At 39.6% G+C, this 11,969-nt stretch overlaps 1 protein-coding gene across 1 annotated transcript in view; it reads right to left on the bottom strand.

The window, feature by feature from the left end:
- Positions 1 to 2,418: 2,418 nt before the first annotated feature.
- The window catches only part of LOC134657089 (uncharacterized), a 35,537-nt gene continuing 25,986 nt past the window's right edge, over positions 2,419 to 11,969 (bottom strand). The window contains exons 10-17 of the mRNA XM_063512642.1: positions 11,598 to 11,659; positions 10,886 to 10,976; positions 8,741 to 8,903; positions 7,743 to 7,912; positions 6,959 to 7,060; positions 4,691 to 4,830; positions 3,690 to 3,804; positions 2,419 to 2,974 (exon numbers count right to left, since the gene is read on the bottom strand). Coding sequence (XP_063368712.1) covers positions 2,550 to 2,974; positions 3,690 to 3,804; positions 4,691 to 4,830; positions 6,959 to 7,060; positions 7,743 to 7,912; positions 8,741 to 8,903; positions 10,886 to 10,976; positions 11,598 to 11,659 — 1,268 coding nt within the window. The 3' untranslated portion in view covers positions 2,419 to 2,549. The remainder of the gene's footprint in view (positions 2,975 to 3,689; positions 3,805 to 4,690; positions 4,831 to 6,958; positions 7,061 to 7,742; positions 7,913 to 8,740; positions 8,904 to 10,885; positions 10,977 to 11,597; positions 11,660 to 11,969) is intronic.

Here is an 11,969-nt window from a genome sequence, read left to right as displayed (position 1 = left end):
GATAGTAAAAAATAATGATTGGGGCGTTTTTTTATATTTGAGGTTTAAAATTTTAGCTTATTATCAAATCGATAATTATCAGGCATAAAAAATCACGGTAATTATCGCGATAATTATCAAGATAACTATCATTGATAATTATTTTTTTGAACCCTGTGTTAGACCATAATCTTACACAAATAATACAGTCCCACAGCAAGCTCAGTAAAGAATATGAATATATTAATTAGATTACAATAAATAGATACTTAGATGATTAAATAGTTATACACAAACACACAAATAACTTAGCAACAGACATCCTGCTCATTATGCATTCAGTTCCAGGATCACAAGTTTTTTTAGGCAGAGTCACTTGACCGTTCGGCTCGCGAGACTGTTTTCCTCTCAACCGTCCGGGTTTTTTTAGCGTCGCACGCCCCGCGCTGCTCATCCACAACTTTCTACACCCCTAGCGTACACTGCCATCTATATTTTTTTACAGCTAACTATTTAGTTAGGCTACGTTGTTGCATCAAGAGAATTAGTAAATAATGCCGAAGAATTCCGTTAGATGGCTCTGAAATCAATTCTTTCTTCCACCCCTTTGGATAGTAACGTAGCCGCGGACGGTTAAGAGCATATTTTTTTCGGATACTATGCTATCGTCGGACGGTCAAGTGGTTATCAACAAGGCTAAACAACTATATACTCCGTCAAATACCAAGTGTGGGTGTATGTAAATGTCATATTTACATAGAAATTTGACATCTCCACACTTTTCAATCACAAATTCCATGCAGAATTAGCTTGGTCTGACTCTAATTCCACAGTCAAACAAATGTAGTTTTGTGGAACTTTGTCCTTAACAAAAAAGTTGTAACTTTTGTGTAATAAATAAATATTAATTTTTTTTTATTGTGAACAGACAAACAAACAAACCAATGAACTTGATTAACAAGCCCAACCTTTCAAAGCTATCTATCAAAATTAACTCACAATTTTTTAATTTTTGTTTTCGTAAATGTTTTTAATTGTTCATTGAAAACAATGATAACAGAGCCACTGTGTTTTGACCAACTTGCTGTAGGAATATAATATATTGGATTTTGCTCGACTTGGCGGGGGCACTGCCGTGCCCCCAGATATTACTATCAACATTATAAATCATAGATGGCCATAAATTATATTTTATTGATATTACTTGCGAGCAATACAACAGAAACTATTCAGTATGCAATTAAATCAAATGTTATCATCATAATAAATCTAATTTATGCAATAATATACGAATACACCATATCATGAGATAGTGGCAGTGTCTATATGAACTTTAGAATTTAAGTTCTTCTAAATGCAGAGTTCAAATGAAGGTCTAAATCGTGGTATGAGTCAAAACATTGAACCTTCACAATAACATTTTGAACAGTAGTTGTACACGGAAGTACGACGCACTTCCAAAGGTACTAAGTACTTTCAAGCTCAGTAATAGACTTAAGTAACTGCTTCGAGAGTATTAACTTAGCTAGATATTCAAGGGTTAGCGTCTTAAAGGTGAGGCAGGTAACAAACAAAAGATAATTTATGACTTCAAACGAATATCGCCCACACAAAAACATCTAAGTGATTATACATAAAAACTTAACAAATCTTGAAACTTTGAAAACTTTTTAATGATAATGTTGTTGAATAAAACTTGCCTTTACTACTCGATCCCTCCATTTCATTTCAAAATAAAGCATTTATTGTAAAAACTTAAAATTGTAGTAACTTTGCCTGCACCCATGAATACTTTCAATGACGCAAACGTCAAGTTAGGGTGACCAGCGATTGGAAATAATTGCACGCAGCGCATATAACTTGCGCATGTTGAGTGGGCTACATGATTTCCGTTCACTGGCTACATGCTCAAAAAGCATTTTCAATGCCTTTTAATGCACATATACCAATTACTTCTGTGTGCTTTTGCATTATGCTGTGATACTTGTGCAAGTATAATGGGCATATTATTTGTATAAGCCCGCGCCTTGCTCCTGTTCAGTATATTGCGCAAGTTGTTCGCACTAGCTTGTTGTTGGACCCGCATGTTACTTTATACCGCTGTTTACACGATGCATGCGATCATGCGAACCAACCAACATGGGCATGTTACGTGCACCATGTGCAATCTTTCGAACAATAAAGTGCTTTTGATAATCATTATCCTTATGAGTTTTATAATTTAAAATAGAATAGAATTTTAGTAGTTGTTTACGAGTACAAACTCTTATAATGCACTAAGTTAAAAAAGATATGTAAGCTTAATTTTATTAAATATGACAAGGTTCTAACTTCTAACTACAAAAATAAAACAAAAGCCCTGTTTTTCTACTAGCAAAATCAGCAAATATTTTACACTCGGTTAGGAAAATATTATTGTAATAAAAATATATCGATGTCATTTGCTCAATTATTTATTTAAATGTAAAATATACAAATTGCAGACTTTATACAAAATGGTACACTCCATGCATTAGGTACTCAAACAGTACATGGTGGAAATATAAAAGTTATACTAATAAATATTACATTTATTTCTTAACGTGAACTTTGTGTTTCCTTCCATACTTGTTCAATTGGACTTTAACGTTGACCTTGACTTCCAACTTCTTCATCAGCTCAGACAACTCACGATCATCATCATCAGATTCATCGGAATCCTTCTCCTCTGAACTGTCCTGTTCCGGTTCTTGCGTTTCCGTTGACTCGTCTTCTCCTGACTCGTTGGAATCCGGGGATTCAGTCACTGGTGGCTCAGTTGGGGCCTCAGTTGGTGGCTCAGTTGGTGGCTCAGTTGGTGGTTCAGTTGGTGGCTCGGTTGGTGGCTCAGTTGGTGGCTCAGTTGGTGGCTCAGTTGGTGGCTCAGTTGGTGCTTCGGTATCTTCTTCTAGGATATCAAAATCAATGCCAGTCGTCTCGGTAAACCAGCTGTGGAAGGGTCCGAGGCGAGTGAAACCTGCGAAAATAATCATTTTAAAGTGAAGATACTTACAAGGAATTTGAGATGTTAGTATACCTACTTAAAAAGGCTACCTACTGGGTAGGTATATTTACTGCTCTAAGCCCGCTCGGCCCATCTGATGGTAAGGAATCACCATAGCTCATGCACTCTTGCAACACCAGGGGTGTTGATGATCTATTAAAAACCTGTATGCTCCTGTTTCCCCTTTTTTCGCCATTTCGCGCTAGTTAGATATATCAAAGCCTCGAGGGCTGTACCGCTTCAGGCATCTAGGGTGGCCAACCGGTTTCCAGGTGGCTGGTTCTACTAGGCAACAACAAGCATTATTGACCAGCGGGCTCAGCACGGTTCCATTTTTATCGACTATCACTATGCCCATCACTTTCGCACTTACATACTTGTTAGAACGTGACAGGCATGGTGATAAACGATAAAAATGCGACCGTGCTACTAGGGCAGGTATGAGCACAGGGCGGACACGCCGTACATCAAAAATGATTTGCGTTTATATGTGTGCGCGGCACGTCTGTACACGCGTCATTGAGTTTCTGACGGAATCCTGACATGCTCTCAGTAGAGCGACTTACGCACACATCCATGTCGTGGCCTGTCGCGGGCGAGGTAATCCGAGTCGGGGCGGGGCGGTGCGTGTCCGTTCTGTATGATAATACTATTACTTGTTCTGTGGTATGAGTTTGGTGATGTTTACCTGCAGGATGGCCAGCGTGGCAGCCCGAGTCGCCGCCGGCCACGAACGCCGCTACTCCGATAAGGATTGGTACACCGTCGTCGTTCACGTGGACTAGCGGGCCGCCGCTGTCGCCCTGGACAATAAATATTTATTTTTATTTTCTTTATTTAGGATTACTAACAGATAATACATCTTATTTATAAATATTTATTTTATTTATTTTTATTTTCTTTATTTAGGATTACCGACAGATTAAATACTCTTGAATGTATAAAACAATCATGACTGATGCTTATCTAATTATAGGTAACCACAACTTATATAAGTGTCTTGTACCTGTGAACAATAGTAAACATGCAGTAAACTTAAACTTATGGTTGAAGGTGGCCGGGAGCGTTGAAGGGAGACCTTAACCGAAAATATAGTATTACAGTACATCATTAGTATGATTAGTACCTATAATACATTCATCAAACAACACTATTATATCTGATAATGACTATCAGTCGGTCACCTAAAATCCGTGACGTGTAGATCAAGACACGATATGATATCATACTGTGGCGAAGATACCATATGATATAACACTTTAAACTCTCGCGTTTTGTACACATATTTAATTTCACAAACGGGTCTATCGCGATATAATTTTATTGTTTTTACCTTAAATTCAGACGTTTCAGCTGAGTTGCGCCAGCTGTGGTCACGGAAAGACTGACAACCCAGCAAATGTCAACAGAGATATTAATAAAACACCACTATAAACTACCCGAAATTATTTTATAAAAATGTTCGGGGTAGACAAAGAAATTGTAGCTACCCGTTAACAATGAAATTCTATCGCGGTAGACCCGTTTGTGAAATTAAATATACCATATGATATCCGATGGTGCCGAAGGCGGTGAAGCATACAGCGTTCAATACCCCGGTCAGGTACACCCAGTTGAGGTCCTAATCCTAATGGCCCCTGGCCCAGGAGCCATTAGCATGCCCAGGCTCCCTGGGGTCAAATATCTCACCTGGCAGGTAGACTGTGAGGTGACATTGAAGAACCTCGCGCAGATGGTGGTGTCGGTGATGATGGTGCCGAAGGTGGCGAAGCATAGCGCGTTCGATACCCCGGTCAGGTACACCCAGTTCAAGTTCTCGGAGGTGACGCCTGCGAGCAATGACTAATATTAACAAAAGATCTTTTAAAACTGAGGTTTTGGAAAGGTCTGGTACGGTATGAATTTATTGAGATAACAAAAAAACTAAAAAGCGGCCAAGTGCGAGTCGGACTCGCCCATGAAGGGTTCCGTATTTAGGCGATTTATGACGTATAAAAAAAAACTACTTACTAGATCTCGTTCAAACCAATTTTCGGTGGAAGTTTACATGGTAATGTACATCATATATTTTTTTTAGTTTTATCATTCTCTTATTTTAGAAGTTACAGGGGGGAGGACACACATTTTACCACTTTGGAAGTGTCTCTCGCGCAAACTATTCAGTTTAGAAAAAAATGATATTAGAAACCTCAATATCATTTTTGAAGACCTATCCATAGATACCCCACACGTATGGGTTTGATGAAAAAAAAAATTTTGAGTTTCAGTTCGAAGTATGGGGAACCCCAAAAATTTATTGTTTTTTTTCTATTTTTGTGTCAAAATCTTAATGCGGTTCACAGAATACATCTACTTACCAAGTTTCAACAGTATAGTTCTTATAGTTTCGGAGAAAAGTGGCTGTGACATACGGACGGACAGACAGACGGACAGACGGACAGACAGACAGACATGACGAATCTATAAGGGTTCCGTTTTTTGCCATTTGGCTACGGAACCCTAAAAATATATATTTACTAGTTAGCCCGCGATTTCGTCTGCGTGGAGTTAGTAATTTGGGTAGGTAGCTAATACCCAATCTGCTTTTAATCGATTGCCCATACAAATTTCCACCCCGTTAAACGGTGATTTCTGGGATAAAACTACCCTATGTCCTTCCCCGGGACTCAAACTATCTCCATACCAAATTACAATTAAATCGGTTCAGCGGTTTAAGCGTGAAGAGGTAACAGACAGACAGGCAGACACACTTTCGCATTTATCGAACGAGCGAGCGAAGCGAAGCGAAGTTCTTACATTCGACTTTGAACACGCGGCTGGCTAGCGGCACGTCTCGGCATTTCGATGTTTTTAAGCTGAACTGTCAGAAGATAGTTTGATACTCAATAACTTAAGTAAATTTGTTCTAATTTAAATGAAATTGGGTAAACGTGTAGTCGAGGGCATTATATTTTAGTCATTAAATTATGAGCAGGCCCGATCAAGAGGTTATTGAGCTAGAAGAGCTTAGAAGGCCAAAAAGCTGTTTGTGAGGGGTCTTGCAATTCTGGTCAATTTTTTGCAAGAAACATGGTCGAGTTTAGTATCAAATGAAAGTGCTCGACTTACACTTTCATAATATCGTTTTTAAATTTACCATTTTGAAATAATTAGCAAGATAAAAATAAAATAGAATAAACATAATATATGTATGTGACATTTGACAAGAAATATTTCGGCTTAGCACAGATACAGTTTATTTTAATCTCTATGGTGGTGACTTAAATCCAGGGGAGGGACAGCCGTATACGAAGCCCTTTATTGGAAAAAATAGCGCCATCTTTATTACTTAACGCTAAACTTGTAAATGGCGCTTCAAAATTGATGCAAAAAAGCAAATCTTGTCAGTAGAAAAAGGCGCGAAACTCAAATTTTCTATGAGACCATATCCCTTCGCGCCTACATTTTTTCTACTGACAAGATCTGCTTGGCCAACTATATTATACATACTACTCTTTGCTTAAATCAATCAGTTAAGGGCTCCACAGACCTTGCAATAAATCCACGCGATCTTTGATCCATTGCCGCCTATAGAGCGACATAAAATAGTAGAAATTAAATAAAATGGAACTTAAAAATGTCCATACTAAATTGTGGTCATGTGTAAGCATTTTACGTCAAAAATGTGACAGGTACGTAGAAAGTGGCGCCCTCATTTATTTTCTATTATTTTATGTCGCACTATACGAGTACCTAAGTAGGTGCAACAAAGTCAATCGCTATATAATTTTTGGTTAACCGCGAGTTCTCAGTTCGGGGCGAACTACTAGTAATATTAGTATGGATTTGACAGATTAAGCAGATTGCGATATTTTTTGTATGGTTGATAGGAGCGACATGTTTTACATTTAGTCTAGGGCCATATTGTGTGCTGATTCAAAGAAAAGTAAGTTTTACGATAACAAGGATGTTACTGACCTCCTGTCCAGACACGTCCGAAGCCGCTAGCGATGACCTGCTGGTTGGAGTAGTCCCTGTACGCGTCAGCTGATGACTGCATCCGTATGGGCTGCAGCAGATCTGAACACAGAATATTTGAGGATCATAGTTTTCGTTACATTGGGCACCGTTATAGCTTCCGGGAAATTATGGTAGGTACTCAATTTTGTAATGTCGAATTAAGTAGGTATTACCCATACCTAGGTTAGGTAGAGTCTGTGCGGAAAGAGAAGAGTTGTGAAATGTATGGGATCCAATACATTCTACGACTCTTCTCTTTCTGCACTGACTCTACTAAAGATTTTATGACAGTTGGTTCTATTCTTAATTGATTATGTATTATTTATTAAAGTGTCATTCAATAGAACTTGCTAACTATGTAAACAAACCGCCATACTACAATTGACACTGAATGTCAATTTACTAGTAACTTTTGTTTACATAGTTAGCAAGTTCTATTGAATGACACTTTAGGTAATATCATATTTTTTCAGCCAACACTTGAGCTCTTAATTTTTTACAAGCAGAAACGTCTGCGACCGATGCTATTAAGCTTAGAATAAATTTAAAACAGTAATTTTTCCACTTTTAAAATTATTCTAAACTTGAGCTCTTATTTTTATTTTGAATCGATATCGATAGCGCTCTTTACAAAAAAAAACTTGCAGCAAAGTTGAGGGGAATTAAGGCCAGGGCTGTCAACACTGCTGCCTACTGGGCATCCATCGTATGAATAAGGAACCTCGACACGAAAAGAACTTACGGCTGAATCTGAAGGGCTCATCAACGTGTGCGATCGCAATGTCATTGGGCTGAACGACCGTCGCCAATGCGTCGATAAATGTGGGATAGTTGTACCACTCTGTCGTCTCCGCGTCGTATTGGGGCTCCAAGATGTGGACGAGACCGGCGCGGACCAAGAGTCGCACTCGTCTGGGGAGAAATAGACAAAATGAGTTGCCTATCGCGACAGATTTATTAATTACCCGGTACATACGCAGACCTATCAACTATACCTATAGGGACGCATCGCATCAGTTAATACTTAAGGTTACCGCTAGGTGGCGTAGGTTGGTCCAATACGTGTTCATTTCATTAATAAATGGTCATTGTCGTGTATAGAAACAGATTAAAATGATACAACTGATACATATACCTACCAACTGAATAAAGCTGGGTGTAGCTTTATTCAGTTGTACACTACATGGTTACCCTGCACATGGCGATCCTGCCATCACTAAATCTCGAAACCAGAGGTCGCCTAATGGTTATTCCAATCAAAGTATAATGGTTTACTAAAAATACTTATTTGAAGAGCTACGAGTACCTATACGAAATTGCATATTTATAGGGTACTTCAGCTACGAAGAGCGCAACATAAGAAACATTTCACGCATGTTTTAAGAGGGAACTAGTTCTTATGCACCAGCACAGAGCCTCCACAGGCGCTCATGGTTCCAGCAGTGTTGACTATGCGGAGAGGTACCGTAAGGGCTGATTTAGACGGCGCGCGAACTCGCATGCGATTTTAGTTACATTGCGGACTGTTTGGTTACGTCTAATTCAACTGACCGATCAAAACCCGCAATGTAATGAAACTCGCATGCGAGTTCTCGCGTCGTCTAAATGAGGCCTTAGTCTATTGTGCTGCTTCAGTACCTATCACATAACAAACATGCCGTCAAATTTTTTATGCATGTTTCCGGAAGTTCGAGTCTAACACAAAGTAACATAAGGTCGATATTAGAACTAGGAACTTACTGTGCCGTGCAATGTGCAGCGGTGATGAACCAGTTGTTATGCACCACGGAGCCTCCACAGGCGCTAATGGTGCCATCAGCGTTCACCATACGCAGGTAGATCTGGTGAGGATGCTGGCCGGGGTACGCTTGCCAGCCTGATACGATGCGAGACATTGACGTTTCTAGAAACAGAAGAAAATTATATAGATATTATATATATTGAATAAAGCTATACCCTCGACATGGCGATCCTGCCATCACTTCGCTCACTAACTTTCTAAAAGTTACGCAACTATTACATCAGTGAGTGTTATTTTCCTGACACTCTCATTAGCAAGATGGCAGAAAGTGTGTGTGTGATTAGTGGCTCTGTGACCTTGCGAACCTCCATGGTTCCTCCATTTTGAAAACAATCGAAAAACTGACTGGATTGACAATAATTTTTAAGAAAAAAAAACCGACTTCTATGCGGCCCGGTGAAAGATTATTGTAGATGGTGCGCTATGTAGAAAAGGAGGTAAAACCACCCACTTTTCTAGTAGCATTTCGTTTCTGTAAGGCTCGCAGTTCTAACCTAACCTAACCCACTTTTGTTCGGTTCTGTGAGGATAGCAGTTCAAACCTAACCTAACCCACTTAACGGCGCATGCGGTGCGGTGTACGGGGGTTTGAGCGGGAGGGGTTTGGCCTCATCATACTTTATACCTACATTTTATGGTAGGTAATCATAGTAGTTTGTTTAGTTTAGGTATCATAGTGGTTTTCCGGGTCAAGGTCTGTGTCCGAGTCCAGGTCCGAGTCCGGGTCTAGTCCAGGTCCGAGTCCGAGTCCAGGTCCGGGTCCGGGTCCGAACCGGATCCGGGTACGAGGCCGGATCTGGATCCGAGTCCGGGTCCCAGTCCAAGTCAAAGTCGAAATTCGAAATCACCAAACATGTACTATGCGTCGTTGAAGAGTTCTGTTCTGATCATCATCAGCAGTTCCAGTTCATCAAATGCGACAGTTTTTAATGTTAATGCTTTATTTTATGATGAAAATACAGAAAATTCTATACGTGTGCCTTTAAGATTTGAGGAGTTCCCTCGATTTCTCATGGATCCCATGTTCAGAACTTGAGCTTGACATAAATATGGCTTAAAAACCTAACTTGCTTAACAAACATAACGAAAAGGAAAAATCGCCAAACGCGAGCTATGCGTCGTTAAAGAGTTTCGTTCTGGCCATCATCAGCAGTTACACTTCCTCAAATGTTACTTTTTAAATGTATATGCTTAATTTGTTGATTAAAACACAACAATCACTATATGTATCCCTTTAAGATTTGAGGTGTTCCCTCGATTCCTTATGGATCTCATCATCAGAACTCGAGCTTGACAGAAATGTGGCTTAAAAACTAAACTTGCTTAACAAACATAACGAAGAGGACAAATCGCCAAACGTGAACTATGGGTCGTTGAAGAGTTCTGTTCTGATCATCATCAGCAGTTCCATTTCATCAAATGCGACAGTTTTTAATAAAAATGCTTGATTTTCTGATGAAAATACAAAAATCTCTATACGCACGCCTTTAAGATTTGAGGAGTTCCCTCGATTCCTCATGGATCCCATCATCAGAACTCGAGCTTGACAAAAATGTGGCTTAAAAACTTAACTTGCTTAACAAACATAACGAAGAGGACAAATCGCCAAACGTGAACTATGCGTCGTTGAAGAGTTCTGTTCTGATCATCATCAGCAGTTCCACTTCATCAAATGTCACGTTTCTGAATGTATATGCTTGATTTGTTGATAAAAACACAAAAATCACTATATGTATGCCTTTAAGATTTGAGGAGTTCCCTCGATTCCTCATGGATCCCATCATCAGAACTGGGTTTTGACCAAAACGGGACCAATCTGTATGCATATACATACAATCAAAAAAAGAATTTTCAAAATCGGTCCAGTAATGACGCAGATATGGAGTAACAAACATAAAAAAAAAAATAAAAAAAAAAACATACAACCGAATTGATAACCTCCTTCTTTGAGATTTGGAAGTCGGTTAAAAATTAGACATAAATACGTACGTAATTGTATCCAAACTGAAACGGAGACCTTCCATCGCTTCACTCGGTCAATTAGAGCTAATAAGAACTACTCCGAAGTTGGCCTTGGTACCTACCAGCGTCAGGTTGGGAGCTAGCTTCGACCTTGAGGACATTTTCGATGAAGTCCACCTCTGTGTTCGTCGGCTCCGTGGGCAGCGCCAGAACCTATAACCAACAGTGGTCAAATAAAATAAAAATAGGGGAGCTATCCCCTACCCTATATACAGTCGCCATCAGATATATCGGAGCGGCCAAGGTGCTCACAAATATCTGAGCACGCCTCTATTGTCAAGGCGTTAGAGTGCTTGTTCAGATATTATGAACGCCTTGGCCGCTCCGATATATCTGATGGCGACTTATACATGAATAATCGGTATAAATAGACATTCTTTCATGTCAATCGTTGTGAGTCGGACTCGCACACGAAGGGTTCCGTATCCGTACGACAAAAACGGCAAATAAATCACGTTTGTGGTATGGGAGCCCCGCTTAATATTTACGAAAATTTCAACTGTCTATCACGGTTCATGAAATATAGCCTGGTGACAGACAGACGGACAGTGGAGTCTTAGTAATAGGGTCCCGTTTTTACCATTTGGGTACGGAACCCTAAAAACGGTGTCGCTGCGCATTTGCGCTAACGTTGCGTCGAGCAGCAGCCATAGAGTTGACTAGACGCCGACGCTCGGCAGACGCTAGTGTGGGCTGGCCCAGCGTGAGAGGTAGCAGACAGATAGACGGGTACTTTCACATTTATAATATTGGTGCAATTTTTTAATATCTTACCTGGCTTAAGCCCACGATTAAGAAGACCGTTTTGAAGAACATCTTGGGTACCACTAAATCCACTTATCGCCGAAATGCTAATTCAATAATAAATCTGTTTAATCAGTAATCAATTAATGATAAGAGTATCTGCAAATAACGTAAATCACAGGTAAGCCATGATAATGAACTCGATAGCTGTGATAATTTTGATTTACTTGTTTTCTATTATTTGTATATGACGGAGTTTGATTTACGTAGGTAATCTTAATATAGGTAAAGCCTGACCAGTAACATATGATCATTGTCAAGAGGGCGCTGTTATTCTCGTGTATAGGGTGACAGTTCAGTATAGTATGAAAAAAAATAGTTCCCGTGAAATTCCGCAACATG

This window comes from Cydia amplana, chromosome 19 (genome assembly GCF_948474715.1).
Source record: "Cydia amplana chromosome 19, ilCydAmpl1.1, whole genome shotgun sequence".
In the NCBI taxonomy this organism is placed as follows: Eukaryota; Metazoa; Arthropoda; class Insecta; order Lepidoptera; family Tortricidae; genus Cydia; species Cydia amplana.
Note: the sequence above shows the minus strand (reverse complement) of the source record. Positions and strands in the feature narration are given on the sequence as shown.